General features: G+C 47.9%; 1 protein-coding gene across 1 annotated transcript in view; it reads left to right on the top strand.

Moving 5' to 3' along the window:
- DOCK2 (dedicator of cytokinesis 2) overlaps positions 1-27,912 on the top strand; it is a 371,024-nt gene that overhangs the window by 293,518 nt on the left and 49,594 nt on the right. Inside the window, exons 30-33 of the mRNA XM_072947252.1 lie at positions 5,985-6,063; positions 15,828-15,928; positions 16,018-16,076; positions 27,051-27,199. Coding sequence (XP_072803353.1) covers positions 5,985-6,063; positions 15,828-15,928; positions 16,018-16,076; positions 27,051-27,199 — 388 coding nt within the window. The remainder of the gene's footprint in view (positions 1-5,984; positions 6,064-15,827; positions 15,929-16,017; positions 16,077-27,050; positions 27,200-27,912) is intronic.

Raw genomic sequence — 27,912 nt, 5'->3', positions numbered from 1 at the left:
GTAAATATGCCCATCGAAATAGGACTGAGTGCCGCAGTCACCGTGATGCGTTCAGAGTACACAGAGGGCCCAGAGAAGTTAGGATTTACAACTGTCTCTGTTCAAATCCAGCCTCCACCCTTTAATACTTATGTGACCTTAGGCAAAGCTGCTTAACCACTCTGGACTCCGTTTTTCTCACTGTCAAATCAAGCTGATAATAGTATCTATCACAATGGATTTTTGTGAGGACCAAAATGAAATTATGTGTCTAAGGTAGCTTCAGAATTGCATGTGGCGTGCAGCAGGCATTTCGTAAATGTTAGCTATTATTTTTGCTTTCATGTTCCTATGATCTGGGAATATCCAAAATATGTCGCAGAAGAGGCGCATGTGGGCTGGATCTTGTCTACCTTATCAGTGACGTATTTCAAGGTCTGACGTTGGCTCCAGCACATCCTGGGCCCACAGCAGGGTCACAAGAGTTGACCCCAGGACGTCAAGCAGGGCGGTGCTCAGCATTCCGCTGGCGGCTCCATCAGTGTGCTGGCAATCGTAGAGGCCCCCTCCCCCCTCCTCCTACCTGCACTGATTTGTCCTGATGGCTTCCTTTCTGTGGACACCCCCTTCCTCCAAAACGTCACCTACAAGGAGGCCTCTCCATGGGTTTTTTTTTTTTTAGCCAGCACAACACATGTAATCCTGATGTCCCCCTGGCCACAGGATTCCAATCCTGGGCCTGCTGCATCCCTGAATGGAATCCCAAATCACTGAGGAAGTGTCAGGGGCACCTCGGACGGTGGGGGGGTGGGTACTGAGCCCTGACCCTGAGCTGGAATCCTCTGATTCACTCTAGCCTCTTGGTGCTTGGAGTGACTGTGGGCTGTGAGGGAAGCGAGTTAAAGGCTCTGGGAGAATGGCTCCCTCACTGCTCCTGGGGGAGGAACAAGGACCCCCTTCTCCTGGCCAGCTCTTTCATTTCCATGTTCAAGTTTTGACCAGTAGACTCAACTACATCCCATGAACCACAGCGGGAAGGGGCATGGGATTCAGGGAGGCCTCCCCCTGCCTTGGGCATTCTCACCGCAAAGGGCGTGCCCACCTCCAGCCCTTCTCTTTTATTCACATCGTGCCGCCTGTCCGCTTGGGTTGCTGGTACACTGGAGTGTTCTCACTGTGGGGTCCTCCTGCCTCAGAGCGGCAGGGTGGCTGGGCAGTTAAGGATAATGGTAACAACACGACTGCCATTTATTACGGACCCCTGTGTACTGAGTGAGGCCCTGGGCCACCGACCTCCTGCACTGCATGCCATTTCTTCTTCACACACGGCTCCTCTTACAGACGAGGCAGCTGAGGTTCCCAGAGGTGAAGCAGCCAGCCCAAAGCCACAGCATGGAAGAGGAGCGGAGTGGGCATCTGCCCCCAGGCAGGCTGCTCCAGCACCTGCAGGAGTCTGTGCGCACCTTGCATGTCTGCATCTGGTCCCAGCACTAATGCATATGGTGTGTTTAGGCTTATTCGGGAGACAAAGCACAGGGACTCTCGGTTGCCTCTAGTAACGAGAATTTGTTCTGTTACGTGAGGGGAAGGAGGACGCTGTTACCTGGTCCAGCGGCTGCGGTGAGGTTTCATGTGGAGCAGTTTTCAGGATGCCAGCCTCGGGTTTGGCTCCTCTTTCTGCCAGCTTCTCCCTGCCCGCAGCGGCTGACTTCTCTTACACATGGCTTCTGCTTCCGCACGGAATTACCTGCTCACGGCCCAGGTTCATTGCATTCCTGGACTCCCTGGATGTCCTGCTTTTGAACTGCCTAAAAGGATTTGATCTACTACTATCTGGCTTGGGGGCCCTGGCTGGTACCCATGCGATCACCCCCAGGCTGCTGGCCAGCCCACAGAAGACTGCCTGAGTCAAGCTTTGGTCCTGGGCCCAGTCAGCTGTGTGCAGGGCAGCAGGATGATGGGGACTAGGTGGGAAGGGGCTGCGTGCCTGGTGGGGGGCGTGAGTAGGAGCATGCCCAGTGCCAGAAGACCATGCAGGCTGGCCTTCAGGGGAGCCTGTGTATCTTTCTGGTTAATTGCAAAGGCTTTAGAGAAAGACAAACCTGAGGCTGGGTCTGGACTCTGCTGCTTGTTAGCTGTGTGAAGGTGGGGGAGATTTTTGGTCTTTCCAGTGCTCAGTTTCCTCTCCTGTTAAGTGCGTGTAACAGTAGCACCCACCTCAGTTTGTAGGGTTAAATGAAACAGTGTCCGTGCAGCGCTTTGCACAGGACATAGGAATGAAAACTATGAGACTTCCACTGTTGCCTTATTATTAATAAGGTGAGCTCACTGCTTGGATTGAACAGCATAACAGAGATTTCCTTGTGGGCAGAAGAGTATGATGGTTAAATTCCAAGGTCCTGAAGGCAGCATAGCTTTGTTTAATCCTGGCTCCATATGTATTGGCTGGATTCTTGGGGGAAGTTACCCAAACTCACATCTGTAAAATGAAAACAGTATCTAACTCAAAGGGTTAATGTGAGAATTAAGAAAAAGAAAAAAGAAAAAAACAGAAAGAATCCGTGCAGAGTACTTAGCACAGAGCCTGGCCCATCACTGGTAACTGTGTCTGTGGTTATTAACTGATTTTTTAGAGTCTGCTGAACATCATGGATGAAATGCAGGAAATGTTAGGTTGAGATTTGATCCTGAACTTGTTTCCAAGTTCGTTTCTGAGAGTAACAGAAAGAGTTGAGTGTGTTTTCGTTCCAACCCACTTCACCATATTAGTCCTTAAGCTTTAAGTACAATTATTTTCTTTGAGAGAATACAAAAGACAAACTTTTCCAAATCCATACATGGGAAACCAAATTTAAGTGGCATTCTGCTTCTCAGAGGGTGGCTGCAGGGGAATCCAGAGAGAAGGGGAGGGACTTTGACTCACTGTCTCCCAGCCCTCATCTGCCACCAGCCCCGACCATCAGCACAGGGGGCTCATTAGTTAATTTCTGGTTCTTGGACCGGCCTTTGCGAACCAGAGACAGGTTTTGGTTGACAATCAAAATAATGACTGTCACTGAATCTTCTGATAGCTTTGTCGCTGCTGAGAAAACGTGTAAGACCCCTCATTTTCATATCGTATTAGACAGTCTGAGATGTTTGTACATAATGTGACAGCCACTCAGTGCATTTCCATCTGGGGAATCAGACACTCCTCTTCAAGGAGAAAATATCGATGTTTTTTCAAAGACATAGTAGCAAATGACAGAATAACAAAACCAGAGGAATCTCACTTTTTTGGCAGCCTGATGGGGTGGAGGGTTTTGTGGGGTTTTTATTGCCCGTCTTTACATGGTCCTGCTTCCCTTGGAACTGGTTGACGACTGGAACTTGTCCTCTGACTGTCCTATTTTGCTTTGGAAGAAGAATGAAGCAACCCGAAGGAGTCTGAGCGGCCATAGCCACCGTGTCACTGTTGTCACTGTGCGTCAAGCACTGTGCTCAGCACTTACCGTGCATTTAAAGGTGGCATTAAACCCTGCAGCCACCCTGCGAGAGGGGTGGCATTGCTGCTGTTTCACAAGCAAGGAAACGTAGATGTCAAGCATATTAACATGTCTGAAACCCACACACCTGGGACGTGGCAAAGCCAGAAGTCATATCCAGTTGTGTGTGTGTATGTGTGTGTGCAACAAATCTTGTGATCCCAATACCTGAATGCACTACCTTCTTTGTTAACATTTAAATGTTTAATGAACACCAGTCCAGGTTCCTTACAAGCGATGCCCGATGTAGCACATGTGTGTTTGTCCTCACACTCGTGGCCCACCCGAAATATACCTGCAGCTTTGGGGAACATTTCCGATGCGTCCTGAGAGCTTCCTATTTCTTTCACTCTCTGGGCTTTCTCTGGCTTCAGGAGAGCGCTCAGCCTACCTGCAGGGCTGGCCAGAGGTGCTAGGGACTTCATGTCCACAGGAGCAACTTTCAGCCTGTGAGGAGCTGGCATTGTTGGGTAAATAGCTCGGGACCCTTCTGATGCTCAAGTATGTTCGATGCAGTCTCTCAGAAGTTGCCAAGCAAAGTGGAGTCCTAGTTACCACCCAAAGCAATAAAAATAACCTCCTATATAAACACTTCCTTTTACTGGCTTCCCATTGGTAGCCAAATAGACATTTTTCCCTGGACCAGTCACTCAATAGAGGAATTATTGATTGTCCGCCGTTAATTACAAATTGTAGACAGTGGTACAGGTAAGATCTGGCCTTTGCTCTCTCAGATTTTACAAGCAGGCACGCGTGCGCACACACACACGCACGCACACCGAGACTTGGCCACAGTTGGGCATATAGCTGTCAGGAGGTGATAGCAAAAATCCAGGAGAGAAATCATGATGGCTTGTTGCGGGTCAGTGGCAGTGGAAGATGAGAAGTAGTTGAATTTGGATATCTTCTGAAAGTAATGCTACGAGGTTTTGCCGACGGGTCGTGTGTAGGATATGAGAGAAAGAGGGTAGTCATGGATGCTGCCAAAGTCTCCCCACCCCTGAGCAATGGGAAGAATGGAGTTGTTCTTAATTGAGACGGGAAGACGACGGGAAGAGGGCAGATAATAGGAGCAGACTTTTTGACATGTATGTTTGAGGTGCCTGTTAGTTATCCAAGCGCGGGTATAGAGCAGAGAGCTGGAATGCAAGCTGGAGCTCAGAGGAGAGGCCAGGAGGAAGATATAAAATTTGGGAGTCAAAGGCGTGTCGATTGGAGAGTAGATGAGATCATGGAGGGAGTCTCTGAATTCAGAAAAGGACAGTCTAGGGCGGGAGACAGTCATTAATGAGTCACACAAATAAATCACCGTAGACCATGATGAACTCTGAGAAAGGCAATTGCACTGACCATCCTCTGGGAGACACAAAGATGCAGCAGATCCTGTCCTAAAGAGATTAGAAGGAGGGGGCGTTCTACACAAGGGAAGAACACGGCTCAGCACTCAGAAAACAACCAGAAGCACAGAGCAATAGTGAGAAGTGAGTCTGGCGACGAAGGTGGGGTCCAATCACAGGGGCCATTGACTGTCAAGAGAAAGAGTTTGGACTCATCCTATGGGCAGTGGGGGGGCCCCTGAAGTGAGCGATGGGCATGATTGGAACTGTCCCGTAGGACAAGGCACTCTGGAGGTTGAGAGGGCAAGAGAGAGGGGGCTGCAGGACCAGTCAGCAGGGAGGAAGGAGAGGAGGAGGTGGAGAAGGAAGAAACGTAATTTGACACCAGATATTGAACTGTTCAATCTGCATAGCATTTGATCAGCATCACTGCTTCGAGGAGAAGACCGAGGAAGCGTGTCTACGGGAGGTGCATGGAAGAGGGATCATTAAACCACTGTTTATAACAGAAAACGCTGAGAAACAACATAAAGGTCCATCAATAAAAGACTGATTAAATAAACTGTGAGACGGGCATTCAGTGGAATGCCCTGTAATTAAAAGGGATGATATATATCTGAGTTCATTGGCATGAAAGGAACACAATTTACTATTGAGTGAAAAAGACAGGCTGTGAAGCAGAATTTATCATTTAACCCCCATTTATCAAAATGATATTTTAAAAATATTGTTCTTGTATGTACATCTAGGGAGACATTTGAAATCATGTTCATCAGAATGTCAATATGGTTTTCCCTAGATGGTAGGATTGGTGGTCTGTTTGTTTGTTGTTTTTTTGTTCGTTTGATTTGAGAGGAGGCAATTTTTCTTTCTGTCTTTCCGCATGGCATGAATTTTCTGCCCTAAGCTTCTCATAGTTTAAACCAAAACAGAGTATCATTTTTCTAAAGGAAGTCAAACAGACAGAGCAGGGCAAATGTGGCCCCAGGTCTACAGTGTGAGCAGGTGTTAATGTGGGTCAGCCGACATCTCCTTGGGTCTTTGGGACGCTGCCTGCGGGAACTTGGATCTGGAGCATGGGGGAGGGCTGTCTGGGGCAGAGTGCTCAGATGGCCTGCCGACCTTCTCCCCTCTTCTCTTCCAGGGTCTTCCTGAGAGCTATCAACAAGTTTGCAGAAACCATGAACCAGAAGTTCCTGGAAAACACGAACTTTGAGTTTCAGGTGAGTGTGAGGCAGCAGAGTTGCCCTTGGAGTGCCCTGGCAGGGCTGCACCGGCATCCTGGGCTGATTGCTCCACCAGACACATCCCAAAGCACCCGGAAGGTGTGCCTGTGTCTCTGGGGGTTTGCACAGAGCAGTGGCAGCGGGGAGGGAAGTACTCAGAGTTTGGAACCAGGCCCTTGATTAGATAGTCATCAACTGAGCAGCATATGCAAATGTGACTGTATAATGTGTCTTGTACTGAAGAGGAGACGTGTTCATTCCTTGTCAGAATGGGTACCGCCTTTTAAAAATATGTCACATTTTTTAACTTATCTATTCACTGGAACCTAGAAAAGTAGCCATTCTTAGGTACTGAGAGAGAAAGCTCACTAGTACATTTCTGTGACTTTATGATTCCTCCAGAAGGCAGACAAGACCTGGGACCTCTGTGAGATTCAGGGGCACCAAAGCGTGTTCCTGGGGCAAACAGAGAGATGCATCTGCTCAAGGTCCAGGCAAGAAGAACCAACACTTCAGAGCCTTGTGGACAAGCTCAGGTTGCTACCTCTGGCAGGGGGTATAAGAGAGAAGACCCCTAAAAGGGGATCCCCCGCTCCAGGGAAGCCCCTGACCCCAGGATCTCTGGCAGCACAAGCTGAGGGCGCAGCCAGTGAACTGGGGCAACGCCCGGGGTGTTCGGTCCCTGTCTGGGCTTTGGCCTCTGACCAGGCGAGCACCCCTAGACGAGGGCTGGACTGAACCCGTTCCTCAGCTGACTCTGCTGTAAAATGCTCACAACACCTCCTGTTGCTACTTCGTAGGATTTTTCCAGAGCCGGAATGTGCCAAGGCACTTGCTGGGGGAATTCACTTGTAAGGTCCCAACGGTTTCCATTCAAATACTTCCTCCAGCAAGAGGCCCCCCTGCCTGACTCCTCTCTGAAGGACCCCCTGCAGCCCCAGGCTCACTACGTACCACCACGTAGCCTGCCCTGGCCTCTTGGTTGCATCCTGTGCCGTCTCTCCCGTTTGTCTGTGTGCAACTCTCTCTCTTTCCTCTGTTAGAAGGTGAGCTCGGGGAGTGCGAAGACCTCGTTCTCGCAGGGGTGTGCCCTGTGCCCGGACACAGTGGGTCTCCCTGGGGAGGTCATGCCTGGGCTGAGGTCTGTGAGGTCTGCTCTGCTGGGGAGCACCAGCCTCTTAAGTCCTTAATAAACGTCATCTTTGAATAAGATTCTCTCCCACTACCTTGCATTTCCATCAGGCAGCTGAACCATAGCGATAATGATGATAAAAGGAAAGGCTGCCTCTTTCTGACGGCGTTACACGTGCAGATCTCGCGAGAAGCTCCTCATGCCTTCTCTTTCCCAGTCCTTACAGCTTCCCTGTGAGTTAGTTATTATGACTACTGTTTTCGCTGCTGGTGGGAGGCAGGCTCCAGGACTCTCAAGCGCTGAGCAGGCAGCCTGCAGTCACACAGCAGGTCAGGGCAGAGGTGGGACAAAAGCAGAGCAGTTTCTGGCACCAAACCCCGCAGACCCTCGCGGCCACACGCTGGAGATGGAGCTTCACCACCGCACTGGGTTGACCATTTGGCAGGGTCTGGGTGAGAGTTATAAATCTTTGACGTGGAAACAAAACATGTCACTCTGGCTGTTTGAATCAGAAGTGTTTGATCCCCTTCCAAATGCAGCCCAGATGCCTGCAGGCTCCTGTTGCTAGTACAATCGGGGGAGTTATTAAGGCCATTGCTTTTCTGGAGGGGCAGCTTGGAACAGCACACCTAAGGGCTGGTGACAGGGCAGTGTTTGGGCCATAAAACTGTTGGCTGGTTTGTTCATCTCTTTCCGTGGGCGTAGGCAGTTATACCCTGGAATCTGCTTTCCTGACTCTGGCTCTCCTCATGGTCTTAGAGGGGTACTTTCCTAGAGAAGCTCAGCTTCCTTCCTTCATGCCATTCTTTTAGGTTTTACACAGTTTTCCTGAAAGAAAATCTGCATCTGAGAACTGCCCAGAGAAGTGGGGGCTTCATACATGGAAGGAGGGCTGTGTGACTTTAGGCAAATTACTTTACCTCTCTGTGCCTCAATTTCCTTAACATCAAATTATGACATTAATAGTAGCTACCTTATTGGATTGTTGAGAGGATAAAGTCAATTAATTCATGTAAGACATACAGAACAGTGCCAGGAACATGGTAGCTATTTAATAAATGTTAGCTCATTATAATTATAATAATTATCATTTTGATGATGATGATGGTTCTAAATGTGTCAGGTCTGGGAACTCATATGTCAGTCCTCAACCAACAGGACAGTAAAGAGGCATCTTTATGGTCACGGAACATTGCCTAAGGCTGTCCACACCCATGAGATTTTGTAAAATGGGAAAGTGGCCAACATTACAAAATGCAATAAGTCTCTTTTGCTAATGAAACTTCTATAGGTATTTATTGGGAAGTACTCAAGAACACAGTCATTTTTCAGCCTTCTCTTTGTTCTCCTACCTTCTCCTCACTTGTGTGAGAATGGATTTGTTCTCTGTACCCTGCCTGGAACACGCCTTGTTTCCTTCTTATGGTGTCATTAATTATGCATTTAATATCAGCGGGAACAGCATCCATCACTAAGCGCAGCTGGCCGTGGCAGCTGCTGTCCAGAGCAGGGGCAGCTGCAATGAGATTAGCCCTAATATCTTTTCCAGAACCGATTCAAAGGGCAAAAAGCAAGAAGCTCTGTGGGTGCCTCTCTGTAGAGGGCAAGACCTGGGAATTACAAAAGTGATGTTTCCTGCTTGGGGCCAAAATAATTTGCATTCTCAGGCCCTATTCGGGATGCTGGGCCTTGACACTCACCTCTGTTTGCATGGTCAGGGAAGACCAAGAGAGGATTTCGAATTTAACTCAGCGAGAATGTTTGTTTTAGAGCAGTTCTCACCAGTCCAGGCTATTGCAGCGTGTCTCGGGAAATTTATATGCAAAGCAGAGCACTGCCCTCCCCTCAGGGATCTTGCAGTCTCAGTAGTAGGCCGTAAATCCATCTTCTAGAATCCATGCTTTTGAAGAAGGTAATTAACCTTTGTTAGACGTCTACTTAGGGCATTTTGGTCCTTACCATCAATAACCCTGTTAGGTTGGGGTATACCCATTTTACTGGTGAATAAACTGAGCTTCAGAGAAGTGGTTGACTTTCTTGTTAAAGGTCATCTAATGACTAGGTAGAGCTGCTGGGATTCAACCTCAGGACTGTGCAAAGCCCAGGCTCTTTCCACACTTCTGCACTGTCTCTTAGAAACAAGGTTCCTTTCAGATGTAGGAGATAACTCTGTGTAGCCCCAGAAACACTGTCTGCCCTCGTTAGCTCTCGCTGGCCCTGTGCTATAGAGCTCTACAATGACTGGCTGTGGACTGGACTCTCCACGTTGGAATCTTTGATTGGTCCAGGAATCAGTGGTTGCACTTCATATGTGCTCTTCGGCTCTGGGTAAATTGTTTCCGTCTTAGGCACCTGTTGCTACTAAGCTCATTCTCTCGACTTGGGAAGCTCTAGTTGGCTGTGCCTTTGGTAATCCCAGCCTTGGCCTTGAGGCATTTCTGGATCAGCTTCTGGGTACCAGCCACTTTGGGATCACTTTTGAACCTGTACCAGAGACCCTGTGAAATGAAAATCTTCCAGAATATTCCCAGCCAATGGTGGAGGAATGAGGGCAGACTTGGTCTTTATAATGGGAAATATAACCAGTGTTGGCAAAAAAAAAAAAAAAAGAAAGAAAAGGTGAGTGGAGTACAGACACAGAGAGAGAGAGAGAGCACTTACTGAAGACTTAAAGAGGCCCAGAGCACTGCCCGCAGGGAGGCTCATGGTGGGACACCACCACCAGGCAAAAAGATGGTCATGTGCTTGCAGGGAGCTTCTGCAGCCCTGCCTGCTTCAGCCTCAGGGCCCCAGCCAGCCTGTGGCCTGATGGTCCCAAACTGAACTCATAATTGGAACTTTCACTCCTAGAATCAATGGCATCGTCAGAATGGCCATGACAGCTGTGTCTGCCCCACAGAGGAGGGTACACTGACTGCATTTCAGCAACCCTGGGCATTGGATTTTTTTTTTATATCAGAATTTGGGGTAAATAATAATAATTCAAGGCCATTGAGAAAGAATCTCATAGGATCAAACATTCTTGATGTCTGTGCTGTCAGGACATCTGGTGAACCAGTGGAAATCTCAACTAACTACAAAGGCTAACAGAAACCGAGAAAGGAGTAGAAGAGCGATTTTGGCAGAAGAGCAGAGTGGGGTAAAGAATACAAGTTCTGGAGAGAGAGAGACACTTGGGTTCAAACACCAGCATCACCATTTTGTAGCTGTGTGACATGGGCAAGTTGTTCAGCCTCTCTGGGCCTCAGTTTCCTGATCTCTAAAATGGGGAGAATCATAATACAAATCTCATAGTTTCTGGGGAGGATTTAACAAGAAAACCTGCAGAGTACTGGGCTCATTAATGAACTCATTCAACAAATGTTTCCTGAGCACATGCTGGGCTAGACACAATGCTAGACATGGGGCACACAACAGTGAATAAAAAGATGAGGTTCTTGCCTGCATGATGCTTGCATCCAGTAAAGGAGACAGAAAATAAATTAGCTCTGCTTAAAACGTGTCATGAATCCTGTAAACAGGGTGTAATGAGGATGAATAATGGGCAGATCGACTTTAGTCCAGGCAAGCCGGGAAGGCTTCCCCAGGAAATAAGTTTTGAGCTGAGATCACAAGACTGAGCAGGAATTTACTAGGTAGCAATTTCCTCAGTTAGTCCTTATAACTACTCCCTTTCGATACTGCCTAAAGAATCAGAGAGGTAGGGTCACTTGCCTGCAACAATGCAGCCGGTAATTGGTTTGGAATCCTGGAAGGCAACCTGACAGCATCTATCAAAACAATCAACAAAGATAACAAACAAACAAACAATAACCAAATCTGCTGGGGCCCCGTGCCTTAGCCGTGCCACCTCTAGGAACGTGTATGGCATGACAGGCTCTCATGCATGAAGATGGGTAAACAAGATGTTGATTACAGCACCGAAGCTAGAGAAGGAAAAAGTTGGAGTCAAGCTTAATGACTATAAATAGGGAATTGGTTCAAATTAAAGTACATTCTTAGAGCAGGAGATCGTGCAGCCATAAAAGAGAATGAAGCGGACTTGTATATGCTAATGTGGAGACATCTGCAATAAATAATGATGAAAGAAAGAAGCAAAGTACAGCAGACTATTTAAAAAAAAAGATGCCCATACATATGTTTGTTTACACATAAAAATTTTTGGAAGGATATTCAGGAAATTGTTAGCAACATCTTCTTCTGGGAAATTAGACTCAGGTCCAAGGTAGGCTGGAAAGTAACTTCTTTTCATTATTTAATCTTTCCTACCATGTAATTCTTTACTGTGTGCATATGACGTTTATGATTTTTGAGCCTTAATTAAAAATAGCTAAATTCTAGTTACACCCACCAGCAGTATGACTGGGCGGTCATTTAATTTATCTGGACCTCGCTGTTTACTTCTGTGAAGTAATAGTTAGGCCATATGAACCTTAAATTTATTGCAGCTTTCACCTTCTATTGTCTTGTGATTTCAAAATATTAAATTCCCAATCAGAAATCACCTCTTCTCCCTGGGGAAAAGGGACCTGTGTGTTTTGCTCAAGACCCTGTGGCTTCTCTGAGCAGCTAAGCTGGGCTCTTAGTAATTTGCCACCAGGCAGCTCGGGGCAGGGAGGAAAGAAAAATCTGGGGCCTTTGGAAACAGCTGGGGAATTTCTATAACAAAATGGTGATCGATAAACAGATATTTTCTGGAGCCCAGCTATATTCAAGCCATTGTGCTCGATTCGCCATAAGGGACACAAATAAATGGAAGACAGGACCCTTGTTACTCATGGAACTTACAACTGGAAAAGCCTGCAAAGACTCTACAACCAGCACTGTGGCCAGCATCATCGCTCCTTCTACTGAGCGCTTGGCAGGTGGATGCCTTCATGCTCATGTTGTTTCATCCAGCATTGACAATAGTCCTCTGTGGTGGTCACCGTTATGTCACAAGTAGGGAAAATGAGGCTCAGAAAGGTCAAACACCAGCCAGAGGCAGCCCAGCTAGCCAGAGAGAGCTGGTGTCCAGACCGTAGTCTGTGAGACGCTGGTGCCTGCGCTCTTAACCCCAGGATGGTAGTGTCATGGGAAGAAGTGAATGACAAGGTCAGGTGCACAACAGTGGACCCACGCCTGTGGCTGCACCTACCAGGTGCTACTCAGATCTGGAGGGGTGGAGCAGTCCTGACGTGCTCTGCCTTCTGGGAAGGCCTCGTGAAGGAAGTGAGTCTTGAACTGGGCTCTGATGGAAGGATGGGGCTTAAATGCTGCAGGTGTGAGAAGCCCTGGGAGCAAAGCCGAGGAGGTCAAGATGCTCATGTTCTGTCTGTGAGTCTGAGCAGACCACCCCGCCCCTCCCCTGGAACAGGCAGCTCGCTGAGGGAGAGAACGCTAGAAATTGCCTGAAAAGCCAGGTTAGTTCATTTGGTTCTGATTCTTCAGGAGCAAGAGGCGGAGGCTTCGTGAGTGCCCAGCGGGGTCTAGTTGTGGCCACTGCTCAGCTCGCTGGCCTTGCACGGAGCCGCTGACCTTGAGGGCCCTCCCTCGGTTCCAAAGTCGGCCCCGCAGAGCCCTGAGGGCAGAGCTGGGCAGGGGCTGTGGGTGAGATGCTTAGGGGCACCATTTCTGGTCCACTGAGAACAAGAAGCGCTGCATCTGTGGTCTCATGGTCCACAAAGATCTTCAAGCAGGGAAGTCAAAAGAAAATTAGGTCTCCTCTTTAAGTACATACCCAAGAGAGTTGTAAACATACGTCCACACAAAAAGGTGTATGTAGATGTTCAGAGCAGCATTATCTGTAGTAGCCAAAAGGTGGAAGCAACTCATATGTCCATCATGGATAAACACAATGTGGTTTATCCGTAAATATTTATATCCAGAACAGTATTCATGAATAAACAGGAGGAAGCACTGACACCTGGGACAATATGGATGAACCTTGAAAACATCATGCTTGGTGAAAGGAGCCAGACATGAAAGGTCACATCTTTTACGATTCCATTTCTACGAAATGTCGGAAGAGGCAAATCCGCAGAGACAGAAGTAGCTTTGTGACTGCCAGGGGCTGAGGGTGGGAAGAATGCGAGAGACTGCTAATAGGCAGGTTCCTTTTAGGGTGATAAAAATGTTCTAGAATTAAGTAGTAGTGGATTAGTTACTACCTTGTGAATATACTAAAACCCACTAAACTATATGCTTTAAAAGTTAGTGTTATGTGAATTATATCTCATTTTTTAAAAAAGAAAATCAGGAATGGGGTAACAGTAAACATCTTTGAAGGACTAAGTCAAATGGAATAGAGGCTGGCAAGAAGCTGAGCTCGATCTGACATGTCTATGTGTTTGCAAACATGTTTGGGGGATATTTCTAGAGTTATTCTCAAAAGTGACAGTCATTCAACTTACTTTGTCATATGTCTATTCCCTGTTGTATCCTGATTAATCTTATTTCATTCCCCAAATTCAGGAATTTTTTTTACCCTAAAAATAACCCTTTCCATGTCCTTTGACCAGGTTTTCCCTTTACTTGGCTGCTTGTTTCTATCCTGGTCTTAAAGAGGAGGAGGTGTGGGCTCTGGGCTTACACAGACCAAAGCAGCACATTTCCAGGACCTGCAGGTCATGGGGTCTCCAGGAGGAAGGACAGTCCGAATGGCCAGGAGACAACCTGACCTGCACTGTGTGTTTGGATAAGCGAGGTTACTATGGAAACAGAAGAGCTTGAGATCTGATTCTAAGGGTGATGGAAAGCCTTCGGAGGACTTTGAGGAAGGGAGTGATAGAATCCGATCCTTTTGGGCTCTGTGTGCTGTGTTGGTTTTACGGGGACCACAAGCCAGGAGGCTACTTCACTGCACCCTGGGAGAGACTTGGTCTTTTGTATGCTGGGAGATGAAGTTTCAAGTAAAGAAGGAACACGCATTCTCCCTCAACAGAACATGGGCTGCATGAGGGCAGGGACTGCTGTCTGTGTAACCACTGCCCTGTCCCCACACGATGACAATGCCTGGCCCATAGAAGATGTTCAGTAAATACATGTTAATGCATCCTCAGCTAAAGACTGACCGTGGTGTGTAGAAAGAGCCCTGAATGTCAATCAGTACGCATGGGTTTAAAATCCCAGCTCTGCTGTGGGTATAACAAGCTGAGTGAAATACTTAACTCCTCCAAGCCTCAGTCTCCTCATCTGTAAAATGGGGCTAATAATAGCTGCCAAGTTTTGAGAGATGAAAGGAGGAATGTATGGGAAAGTGCCTGCCCCGTGGTAAAATGAAGGGCTTGTTTTGCTTCTTTCTGAAACTGGAACCACAAGCCCGTTGGAAAGTAATACTCTGGGCAGCAGTAAAGACATTATCAAGGGCAGGGCTGCCTTTTACTTGGCCATCTGAAACCTCCCATGAACATCTTTGAGTGAAGGATGAAAGTCTCTCGACAAGTGATTTGTCTAGCCAGCGTTACCCCTTCTCTTGCTATTCAGTGTTGAGAGGGGGCTGCAAGTAGATGGGCTTTGTCCAGCAAAGCTGTCCTCCACTTGCTCCTGGTAGGGCCGCGGCATCTTGTAATAATGGCCCTTAAGCACTAGAGGTGCCAGGTTGTATGTACTGTTTGCTTTGGTGCCAAAGGAGTCAATGATGAAAAGAATAATGAGGTTGACCAGTGCTCTGGGGCTCTGAGATTCATGCCCTTTAAACACATCACCTTTACTGCAGCCCTCTGCAGTGGATATAGAGGGTACCCCTTTTGCAGGTGGCTTCACTGAGGCTCAACAATACCTTGGTTTGGGTCTCCATCTCTCAGGTTCTGTAGCCTGTGTCAGTATCACTGTCACTGCTGCTAATTTGGGGGGCACTAGCCCTGCACTGCACACTTTGCTGATTCTGTTCACCAGGAGCAGGTCCAGTGGGTTCTGGTATCAGTCTCTGCATTTAGCATCAAGAGATCGTGTAAATGTTAAAATTATGACAAGCCTACCCATAAACTGAACTGAGCACCAGAATCACCCAGAGTGCTTGTGAACACACAGATTTCTTGGCTTTGATTCAGTAAGTCAGGGGTGGGGCCAGAGATGTTGCTTTTCTAACAAGTTCCCAGGAGATGCTGATGCTTCTTGTCCAGGGCCACACTTTGAAACCATCGAACTAAAGGGAAGAAGGAAGCAAAATATTCTAGCACTGAACAGGTTGCAGGCTGGTCCTCGGAGCTGTCGGGTGAATTAGGGAGGACTTCCAGAGAGGCTGAGCGTCTCTTCAATACTTACTCCTCATCACCCTGTAATTCTAGGGCAGAGAACCAACTCATCAGGGCACCCAGCTGGGGCGAGTTATTTGTCTTTCAAACAAAACCAAAATGAAGCAAAACAACAACAATAAAAAAAAGCAGCCCTAAAATCTTCCTCCTTGCCTAAATCCCGTTGTCAGAGAGAGGACGTGGTCAGAGCCCAGAGAAATCCGTCCATTGTCCTCGCTTTGGCCAGAATGTTCGTTTCCAAGTCAGTGCCAGTTAGAAAATTGCAGTGCACAGAATGAAACTGGTTCTGCCTCTGTCTCCTGCCATCTTCATAAATTATTCACATTACCCAGCATTTAATACGCTTTCCCACTTCAGACCCGCTCCATGACTGTTCTCTACTCTTTCATTTACAGCTGTGGAACAACTATTTTCATCTGGCAGTGGCTTTTATCACTCAGGATTCTCTGCAGCTGGAGCAGTTCTCGCACGCCAAATACAACAAAATCCTGAATAAGTAGGTTGCATTTGGATCTCCTGGGCGGGAGGAGGCTGGTGAGAGTCTCTGGGCTGGTGCCTGAAGCAGACATCTTTTGTTCCTCCTAGGTATGGGGACATGAGACGGCTAATTGGCTTCTCCATCCGTGATATGTGGTACAAGCTGGGTGAGTAGGCACATGCATCCAGACAGACACATCTGCACATGCCTGGCTCCTTCCTGAAGGCCATCTGTTAAAGGGCCAGGGAGGTTTCAGCAGTGGGAGCTTGAAGTAATAGTTTATCTCTGTACACGCTCCGGGTCCTTAACAAGTGCCTGGTGAGAGAAGGTGCCCATCCCCACCTCCCACCCCCCAAAATAGCTGTGGATCTGCTTCCCCTTGATGCCCCTGAGGGGTTAAGAAGTGAAACTGGAATTTATCCAGAGGAGAACGAGCACAACTGCTGTGGGAATGGCCATCCTCGCACGTCACACACGTGCTTGCTGCTGCTTGGTGAGCCGGTCCACATTCTACTTCTTATGTGATGTTATGATCTACAAAAGACCCTCCAGCCTCACGGGGGAGAACTGATTCTGTGGGAGACAAGGGTCTTCTGTGATGTGATTTGAGCTGGAAGGTGACCCCAGAAGCTCTCCCTGCTTCACTGAGCTGCAGGAATCCTGTGTGCCGAGTGGTACCCGTGGGAGGAAGGGGAGATGGGATTGGGAAGACATTTACAGAAAGTCTGACTCAGACCTGTGCTAAGGAGATCTTATTTAATCTTCACATCACCTCCTGCAAGATGGAAAAATTTCCCCCTCCTTTTATTGATCAGGAGACTCAAAACGGGAAGTAACTTGCTTGAGATGAAACAGCAGCAAGTCCCAGAGTCTGGCTTTGATTCCACGAGGTTTGAGGTCACATATCTCTGCCCAAGGCTTGAACCCTGCTCCATAAGTAGGTGTAGAAAGAATGAATAGATGGATGGATGGATGAAAAAACAGTAAAGAGTAATGAGGTATTTTCACCTCCGATTTTTGTGCGCCCTCCTTGACTCTCTGCTGCCGAATTGTTCTGCCCTGGGCTTGGATGTGGACCCTCTCCACCCGAGGCACTGCAGGACTGTGCCCATCTCTTGGATTCAACCCAAATTACCTCCTCTGACTTCACTTCTTACCTCCCCAGATCTCTTAATGTCTTTCAGTCCCCATCTGGTTTGCTAGACAGCAGTTCCTTGCCCTTTGCAGCAAGGACCACTCACTGTAGGGGGAGCAAGTTGGATAGACAATCAGTCTGGGTTCCGCGTTTGCTGTTAGCAACACGCTTAGGCCAAGAGCCCACACTGGTAACAGGAGGGTTGTGGACTCGCTTACAAGATCAGAGAGGTGGGGTCCCAGGCCCAGAACAGACTGCCACATCTCTGCCTGGGGACTCGCCCTGTGAATTACATGCTGAGACCGAAAGAAAAGGGAGCTGAGCGTGCTGGGCCTAACCTGGGGAAATAGCGCCTTCTCGCAGGGTGCCCTATAATCACAGGAGCAGAGGAGCAAAAACTGGGCGAGCGAAGCCAGGGAGGCCACACCCACATCAGAGTTTCTATCATTTTTACATTTGCCATATCTGGATGGAACCTAATTTTCCTATTCTGGCTGGTGAATCATGAAAGCCAGGCCTGTCAACTAAGACCTAAAGGGTAGGGCCCAGGCAGCCTGAAGGGGCCGATGCATATTAAACCCACAGAAATCCATAGAGCAGTGTGCTGTCAACATTTGGGGTCAGATGATTCTTTGTTGTGGAGGCTACCCTGTGCATGGTGGGACATTTAGTAACATCCCTGGCTTCTACCCCACCAGGGGCCAACAGCATCCTCTCTAGTTGTGACAAACAAAAAACTCTCTAGACATCACTAGATGTCCTGTGTGTGTGTGTATACGTACATGTGTGTACAAAACTACCCCCATTTGCAAGCCACTATCATAATGAAGTACAACCTCTGCCCTGTTTTTGTAGAAGCCCATGCCTTTATCAGTCTATCTTTTGTTTCTTCCCTTTGGATAAGGACAGGGATATGAGAAGTATTTTATTTTCATTCACCATTACTCTGCAGTAGGAAAAAAAAAATACAGCGCGAGTGAAGGCCTTCCTAGAAGCCAGCATCTGGCCCTGGGGTCAGGGATACGGGAAGGAGGAGCAGAGCTTGCAGTGAAGTGAAGCAGATGTGCCCCAGCTAAAAGGGACAGTTGCTGTCCTGCTCCGGGTAACTGCTGTCCTACTAGAATGCAAGGCTGGTGTCACATCTTCCCAGTTTTCAAAAGAAGCCAGGAAACATAATTTTGAAAGGCATTTTCCAATTTATGACTATTGATGATAACTCATTGAAAGTTTCAAAAACATCAAATGTGTCCAGTGAAACAGGGGGCCCAGATTCAGTCTGCATATGAGTTTGCATTCTTTGCTTTACAATAGCAAAGACTAGACAAAGCCGTGGTGGGCTTCCTTCCCCAGCTGTACACCCCAGGCATTGTCAGAACTTCAAAACAGGGATATCTGTTCATGCTTTGTTTGTTTCCAGTTCTTCCACACCGCCTGCTCTTTTCTGGATGTCCTTCTCTGCCGTTGTTTTGAACACAGAAGATTTTATTTAGATATAGATTATGTTTTGGCAGGTGTTCCCCCACTCCCAATTATGCTGATGAATGAAAAGATGGTACCACACATTCTACCTGCTTAGAATCACAGAGCATCAGAGCTGGAAGAACCCTTTAGAGATCATATTGTCCAGCATTTTTCAAACGTTTCTTTTTAGCTGAGGGCCAATAAAAAAAAAATCCCATGCTCAATACAGAAACTGGATGAAAGCTGGGCTCTTCTAATTGAAGTGGGGCGGGGGGCCCGGAGCCCATTATAATGGGCTGCTTCTGAGCTCCCATGTAGACCCCCTGAGGATTTTCAGGGGAGAAATCCTGAAGCACTTCAGAGAATAGTTTGAAGCTACAGGTCTGGTCCAACCCACCATTTGACCAATGAGGAAAATGAGGCACAGAGAGGCAGAGTGTGTTCAGGATCACAGAGTGAATTAGAGGGAGATGGAGGACAGGCACCCTGGCGTGAGTGTTTGTCCAGAAGCATTACGGACTCCTTGTTATATGCAGGTACCTGTAGGATGAATTAATGCAATTAGACATACACTTGTTAGGGCTTTGGGATGGAAAGAAAGAGTTGCTGACTGTGGCTGCCTTTGTTGGAGAAGGTACTTAGTGGAAGGGCAAAGGAGAACCAGGCTATGAAAGGCAGGGCCAGAGCCACTCTCGGCTCCAGGGAAGGTAGTGTGATGTTGCCTTCAGGATGGTCCACCCCTGCATCACTCTGCCAAAGGCCCAGACTTCAGAAGACACCATTCTTTCAGCCTTCCTTGGATGACCTCTCCATCAATGTTCCTGCAAAGCCTACAGCCGTCGAGGGAGGCAGAGTTTCCTAAAATAAAATGTTTATGGAGTTATGGAGAGGTCAGACGAAGCCACAGATGTCCACTGCAGAAAACAAGAAATGAAAGATGCTTTTGCAACGGTGGCCACGCCCTCACCTCTTGGCCTGGACTCCAAGGAAGAGGAAGGTGTATCAGCCTGAAAGGGTATTCCTGCTGCTCATTTAGTTACATGGCTGCCTTCTCCTTGCCTGACTCCTTCAGGGATCAGAGAACAGAAAGAGGAAGCAGAGTGAATGGATGGTTCCCCGTCCCCACCTCACTCTGCATTCTGCCAGATGCTGGTATGAGCATGCTTTCTCGGGTGTGCTAATGAGGTTGATCTGCTAATCCAAACCAGGACTAAGCCCTGTACATATGAGGAACCAATGCAGTGAGAAGGATGATGGGTTTTAAAGTGCGATTCACGGAATAACCAAGACAGAGTGAAACTTAGAAGCTATCTGTGGCAGATGAGGCTGAGCGCCCACACAGTAACCATTCTGTCCTTCTTCCTGGCTAACTGAACCCTGATTTTTTTTTTCACGATCACAACTTGCTCAGTTAACGTCTTGTAGCAAGCGATGGCCATGGGACCTAGCTCTGTCTGATGAGAATCAGCAGAAACAAACGTCTTGGGGCTTCAGGAAAACATTTTTTCCTAATTAAAATAAAAGGGAGGAGGACAAATACAGTGAGTACAACAAATTTTTGGCCCCTAGTCCCTCCACCTCTTCCTTTCTGGAAAATAATAGGATGCCTGGGGGTGCAGAGCCACCTTGAAGCCCTGAAGACCAAAGTCACAGGTGAAGGATGGAGGAGCAGCTCCGGACTGACCATCCGTGACTTCTTGGTAAGGAAGGAAACTAAAGCAGAGCTTCCTCGGTGTCGCCATGGTAATCAGATTCCTGTTACATCCCTACCCGATACATCATCTGATTCAACTCCCTGATTTTATAGGTGAGGTCACTGAGACCCAGAGGGACACAAGGACATTCCCAAGGTCAACAGCCAGTCAGTGACTCAGCTGAGGCGAAAGAGCCAGACTCTTAACCCAGAGTCCAATGTTGTAACTGATAACTCTTCCAGAATATGCAAAATATTTTCAAAGGGTATGAAATAGCCAACTAACTGTGTTTTTCAAAGACTGCTGATAATGTGTAAATAATCATAACGCACGTGATGTTCTAAAGCTTTGTTTTAATGCCCAGAGCAATCAGGGTGTGATCACCGTGATCATCAGTGTCATCATTTGCTTCTCATCAGGAAAGATACGAGCAACCCTGTGATGATAAGACAGCTAATTGCAAACATAATCTCAGGCAGGAAGATTATTCAGGGAAAAGTTTAGACAAATGTGTGTGTGTGTGCACGTGCGCGCTCGCGTGCGCATACACGTGCATTTGAGAGAGAGGGTACATGCAGGGAGGTCAGTAGAGAGAAGGACCATGTGTTGGTGCCAGGGCGCAGCCACTAAAGGGTTAAGGCCATTTGTGCCTTTGGATCCTGGGATGATGCTGAAGATAATGTACTTTTTCCTGATAGTGTAGCACCATAACATTTGATTTCTGCTTGGAGTGAAGCAATGCACATTTTGCCAAAATGACTTTGTACTTAACCATCTCACATTCGCTCGGGTTAATGCTGGTCTGCTGTGTTAACAGTCTTCATGGGAAAGAAAGACAAATTCCAGCGGCTGGCATCATGGCCTCACATGCGGGGAGGTCGCTCCCAGCAGAGCTGTGAGAGCAAGTGAGCCACTGCTTTTTAAGCGTCTCTGGAGTGCCCAGCTCGGTGCTGAGCTCCAGGGAGGGGCGGGAGCGCTGGGGAAGTTACAAGCATAAGGTGTAAGAGTTCCTACCCTGCCTGGAAGAGCCCGCCATCCAGTTCTAAGAAAGTTTAAAGAACAAACGAAGAGCTTGTTCTTTAACATGAAATGTGTGGCGGAGACTCAGGAGCTCAGGCAAAACGGGGGATACGTGAGGACAATAAGGCTGGCTCTGCTGAGTAAATGACTCTCGAGTTAGACCCCAAGGTGGTTCATGTCAGAACTGAAAAGGGGCATGAGGAAGGGCAGGATTCCAGGAGAGCAACCAGCCCAAGCAAGCACGGCTTCTTAGAGCTGGGGAGAAGCTGCTGGGAAGAAATAGAACATGGGATTAGAGAGGCATGCATCCGTTCATTTACTGATTTAACAGCAAATATCGAGCACTGTATTAGGCAGAATAATAGCTCCCCAAAAGTGTCCAAGTCCTTATCCCCTGAACCTGTGCATGTGTCACCTTACACGGCAAAGTGGACTTTCCAGGCGTGATTAAGCATCTTGAAGAAGATGACAGTATTCTGGACTGTCCAGGTGGACCCAGTGCAATTACGGGATCCTTATAAGTGAAGAAAGGAGGAAGGCGAGTCAGAGAGAGATTAGGAAAAGCAGCGCTGCTGGGTTGGAAGATGGAGGAAGGGGCCGTGAGCCAAGGGGTGTAGGTGATGACCTCTGGCAGCTGGAGAAGGGAAGGGAACAGTTTCTTCCTTAGACCCGCCTGAAGGAACTCAGCCCTCCTCACATGTGACTCTAGCCCAGTGAAGCCCATTTCAGACTCCTGACCTCCGGAGGTATAAGATTAATATGTGTTGCATTAAGCCACTAAGTCTGGGGTGATTTATAACAGCAGCAACAGGAAACGGACAGGCATACCCTGTAAATGCCAGGCACTGTGCCAGTGGCCAGAGCTATGACTGAAAACAGTGGTAGTTAGAGCCTTAGCCCCTGACCTCATGGACTCTGTCCTGTAACATGCTAATTGCAGGGCTGTTTAATCATGGTTGCAAAGGGGAAGGGCTGTAGAGCAGAAGTTGGGGGCACCCAGAGAGGATGTAAAGGACTCCTGCCTAGTGAGGAAGCTGAAGGTGGCCTTGACGAGGAACGTGGGGAGCCCTGAGCTCCCGAGCAGTGCTGTCCTAAGGAACTAAATGCTCTAGTGTCCACATTTTTTAAAAGAGTAAAAAGCAATGAAATTAATGTTAACTATATATATATAGAGAGAGAGAAGTATTGTCAGTTTACAAGGTGTCAATTTCTCATGTACAGTATAATGTTTCAGTCATATGTATACATACATACATATGTTCGTTTTCACATTCTTTTTCATTATAGGTTACAAGATAATGAATAGAGTTCCCTGTGCGAAATGATAACACTTTGGAATATAGGGTTAAATAAAATACGTGATTTCTTTACAGAAGAACATGTAACCAATACAAAACATTATTGAGATACGTTGCCTTTTTTAAAAATTTGTTTTCCAGAACTCAATCTTTGAAATCTAGTGGGCTTTTGACACTTACAGCACATCTCAGCTTGGACTAGACATCTCTCAAGTGCTCAAGGGCACATGTGGCTTCCACACTGGATAGAACGATATTAGAGAATGAGTAGGATGTATCGCCTCCTGACCTCAGGAGGCTGTCGTGGGACAAGGGGCACTTGAGCTGAGAGTGTGAGGCCCTCTAAGGGTGGCACAGACCCTTAAATGAACAGGGTGAAGGCAAGTTATCAGGGCAAGTTGTGGTGGCGATTGGATTCAGAGTGCTAATGGGGTCAGGGAGCGGGAGGGAGGAGCATGGTGGGCAGAGGAGGACCGTGTGCAGGCTTGAGAAGGGGGATGCAGGGTGTGTTGGAGGAGCTGGAGGCAGGCCAGGGGAGGAAGGCAGGCAAGCGGACCAGAGGGTGAGACAGGGTACGGAGAGGGAGCCTCAGACCAAATGGACTTGCAGAGCGGTGGAACCCATGGAAGGATTGTAAGCTGTGGACCAACATGATTGGGCCAAAGACTGGGGTTTTTCAAACATGTTTGAGGACAGATTATAACATGCTTGGATGGGACAGAGAAGGTTCTGGAGGGTGGTGGATGTCAGGCATGGGAGGTAAGATAAATCCATCCTACCTCTTCCCACGCCAGCTCTTTACTCTAGAGGTCAGCAGACAAACTGACCGGCCTGGAAAGTTCCATGAAAAGCTCCTGGGGGCTCCATGAGGTTGGACCATGTCTTCTCACATTGCTTTTTCCAGAGCCCAGCGTAGACTGAGCTTACACTGCTCCCCATCGTCACCGTCACAGTGCACATCAGCACTTCCTGAGCCTTTCTAGGGAGCCAGACCCTGTGCGAAGCCCTTTGTCTTAAGCTTCTCAACAATTCTCCCAGGCATGGATTATTATTATTATTTCCGTGTATTTAACAGATGAGAAAGCAGGGGCTCAGGGACATGAAGTGACAGTCACAAAGCCACATGGCCTGGAGTGGCAGTGGAGGGATCTGACCCAGGTTTTGGGGGCTTGGAGATTCTACAGGGCCTGGAGGGAAGCCAGGGCCGGGCATGTTCTGAGTGATGAGGAGTGAACAGGGCAGTGCCGGGAGGGAGCTTTTCCGCGCCTGAGATGAGGGAGCAGAGATCTGTGTTCTTTCCTCCTCTTCTGAAGTGAGCGAGTGGTCTTTTCTGATCAGCCTGGCTTGATTTCAGAGTCCCCAGGAGGCTTACGGGACTCTGAAATCGAGGGAGTGATAACTTGCCCTCATCCCATTCATCTCAGGGTCTGTGCCAGCCCTTAGAGGGCCTCACACTGTCAGCTCAAGCCCTTGTCCCACGACAGCCTCCTGAGGTCAGTGACTGGGCCACCTTCATTCTCAGCCTGGTTCACAGGATTGTCTCCTTCCTTCCTCCTTCCCTACCCCACTCCCTTCCTTCTCCCTTTTTTCTTTCTTTCTTTCTTTCTTTCTTTCTTGCCAGGCTGCCTTCTTAGTGCCCTCAGACCCTTTGTGTTCGATCTCACCGTCTCCCCCTGCGAGGGGTGATGGATGAGGCCATTGCACAGACTGGACACCGAGGCCAGAGAGCACAGGGGATTGCTTGCCCTGCACACCTAAGCTCTTCTCCGCTCTCATTACCGCCAGATCCCTTCCCAAAGCCTGTGTAATTCGGCATTTGGATTTATCCCGCTGGCTTATCGGCACTTTAAAAGCCTTTTCTAATTGGTATCTATTCCCAGTGAGATTCAGCTTCCATTATGTGAAAAAGACCCTCTCACCCAGTTCCTTGCCTTTTTTTCAAAAACAGCAGCAGGTATGTCTCTTGAATGAGGAATTTTTTTCTCAAATGAGTTTGCATTCAATTAGCCACAAATATATTCTGTGTGTGTGTGTGCGCACGCATCTATGTATATAAAGGCACATATTCAGATAACATGAACACAAAATCCGATGTGCTGAAATTGCACTTTCAGTATAAATGAATAAAATTTCTTTGTGCAGTATTGTGTGGGCCATTGAGATCAGCATCTTTCTCTGTCTTCTCTTTCCCTGTTCTTCCAAACATCTCTTCAACTGACTGCAAAGAATGCAGGTCAAAAATGTCTAAGAAATCCCTGGTCTGTGGCATGTCTGCTCTTTATTTTAAACCATTTTAAGTCTATCCTTATCTCATACCCGGTGCCCTCCAGTATTCTAAAGGCCTTTGTTGCATAAGCAATTTCTCCGTTCCGTGGTGGCTTATCTGACAGTTTCCCATTTACCTTCTACTTAATATTGCACTCAGCTTCGAATTTTAAAACCCCACTGTGGGTTTAAAGGATCTTGAAGGACAAAATCAGAAACCTAGATTAGCAGTTGCTATAAATCTGCAGGAAAGTAAGGGGTTTTTTGGTTTGTTTTTTGTTTTCTATTTGGGCCAAAGCAAGGTAGAATCCAAATGCATCATATAACAAAGCTGATATCTTGGAAAAGTGTCCTTATATTTCACACAACTCTCCACCTGACTTCGCCATTTCATTCTCACTAACTGAAGATATTCCTTTTTTATCTGAATTCTGGGGAAATACTCCAACATTAAGCCTCATTTAGGCTGAATTAAAATTCATTTTCTTGCTGCCTTCCCTCTTGGCTCCTTTTCTCAGTTTTAATCGAAAGCAACAGTGCCAGGCTATACGCCGCATGGCCTGAGTCTGTGCGCCCCAGGAGCCCTCTGCCCCAGGCAAAGACCACCCGTGTTCATCCTGAGGGTAGGGAAAACCAGGATGGGCGTTGTGGGCTCTGAGACTCAGGAGGAGAGAGAGGCAGCTGCTGCTGAAACACCCGGGGGGCAGCTTCAACGACAGGGCTGCTAGGGTAGGCTTCCCTGCGCTCCCCAGGAAATCCCTGCGGTCCCTAAGTGCCCCTCTTCTTTCCCCTTCTCTGCCACATCTGATGTGTGTATTCTGAGGCATCTGCTCCGTTCTGCTCAACAAGGCTGCCCTTTGTGGTTCGTTCTGGCCACGCATCACAGCAGTGATAGCTAACACTGTGTAAAGTATGCCTTGTGCCAAACACTGTCCTGGGCACTTGATAAATGATAATCCATTCACTCTTCACAACAACCGTACGAAATAAACACTGCTGCTCTCTCATGTTACAGATGAAGACACTGAGGCCTCAAGAGGTGAGATCAGCTTGCCCAGCATCACGTAGCTACTTGATGGCGGAATCCCGTTTCCGTAATTCAGACAAAAAGTCAGTGCCCTTAACCACTGGGTCACACTGCCCCCTTCCCCGGGTAGGGGGAGCATGATTCTTCCCGGCTCTGCGCTGGGTATACACAGATGTATTTTCCCATGGTCTTCTCAACAGGGGGGTGTTGATTGCTTTTTTATAAGACACATACCCAAGTCACATAGCCAGTGCATGCGGGAGCTAGACAAATAAATTTCTTCATTCAGCAGACATTTATTGAGGATCTAATATGTTCTATGCTCAGTGCTACAGATACAGTAATGAGAACAGACATGGTCTGTACTCTCACAAACTCTCCGTGGGGGAGGCAGATGTTTATCAAACGCATGCACACATAAAGACATCATTGCAGGGTTGGCTGAGAAGACAGACCCCCAGCCAGTGCAGGGTATCTAACCTAGCTGGGGTGAGGGGGTAAGCATGTGGTAGGGCTTTTCTCAGCACATCCATCCAGAGGAAGCCAGGTGGTAATGGGCAGGTGTTGGGGAACAGGCAGGAAAAATATTATCCACAAAGGAGCAGTGTGTGCACAGGCTTGGCGGTGAGGAAGCGAGGTGAGCTCGTGACACTGGAACCAGGCCAGCGAGACGAGACTGCCAAGAGCCAGGGGAGGGGGCGCAGGAAGGCCTTGAAATGAGGCAGAAGAAACAAGACGTTGTGGTTCATCTGACCAGAAAGCGCTGTTGTGACTCCCACGATTACACTGACCATTCTCGGCAGCAAATTTTGTTTTTCATGTTTTCATGAAACCATTGGTAAAAGCATGTTTTCCAAACCTCAGAAACATGGCTCGTGTTGCAGACAGACGTGATTTCCAATATCCCTGTGATTTGCCGTCACTAACATATTCCATCAGGGCCCTATTTGCGGAGGAGACGATGCAGGTGAAAACCCTTGTGAACTGTGACGCGCTTTACACATGCCTGGGTTATTATCCAGAACAGCGGTGCTCGCTTTGGGTGATGCATGCGTCTTTTCCAGGAGTTAATATATGTAAAGTGTCCAAAATGTGCCTGGCTCCTGGTAAACAGCGATATAAGTGTTAACTGTTGTTTTCACTATTCTGCCTGCCTTTTTTCTTTCCCCAGTCTTGGTCTGAGGAGAACCTGTGCGTTGTGAAATCTGTCTCACGGTTCCGTGCCCCTCTTCTCTTTCAGGCCAGAACAAAATCTGCTTCATCCCGGGCATGGTGGGACCTATATTAGAGATGACACTTATCCCTGAGGCTGAGCTCCGGAAAGCTACCATACCAATCTTCTTCGACATGATGCTGTGCGAATATCAAAGGAGTGGGGATTTCAAAAAGGTAAAAAACGAGGCTGGAAACTCGTGCCAGCATCCCTAATCCCCAGCCCATTTCCCAATAATGATATCCTCGTTCCATCTGCCTGGGCTTCGTTCTGAGGCTTGACGGCAGGCCGGGGACATTTATTCATGTGCCCGGAATGAGCTGGCAGATCGGATTTGGTCAGTATTCTATCAGGCTTTCCTGCCCAAGGCCGAAATTAAAATGCTCTTTCTTTGCTGTGGATCAGCTGGTCCCTTTCTCAACAATATAAAAACCTTGCTTCCCTAACTAAGAGTTCCTTCAAGATGTGTCCAAAGGGGCCTCCCCTCCCACCCGCCCCCGTCTGGCACCCACCTCTGTCCAGCACGTCCATTTCTGGGAACACTTGGAAGATCTGCGTTGCCAGGAAAGAGCTGACCCCTCCAGGTGTCAGACTTGGCAGCACGTCCAGGTTGACAGCCAGCAGAGCTAGAGTTCCCGTCGCTCAGCAGGGCCCCGCAGATCCGCCACGGGAAGGAACGGAGGCCTTCCCCAGCATGGAGGGAGTGAGCAACCTGTGTCAAAGGCAAGGGCCACGGGCCAAGTATTTTCATTGAAAATCCCGTCAAACTTGAAGAATGAGGACCATTTTCTGGGTCCAGACGCTGCCGCCAGTGGAACAAGCACTGGTTTTCAGGACAGATTCCTGGCAATGTTCAGTAGCCACGTCTACTTTAGGAAGGTCGGTCTTG

This window comes from Vicugna pacos, chromosome 22 (genome assembly GCF_048564905.1).
Source record: "Vicugna pacos chromosome 22, VicPac4, whole genome shotgun sequence".
In the NCBI taxonomy this organism is placed as follows: domain Eukaryota; kingdom Metazoa; phylum Chordata; class Mammalia; order Artiodactyla; family Camelidae; genus Vicugna; species Vicugna pacos.
The sequence above is the reverse complement of the archived record's forward strand: the minus strand, read 5'-3'. Positions and strand labels throughout refer to the sequence as shown.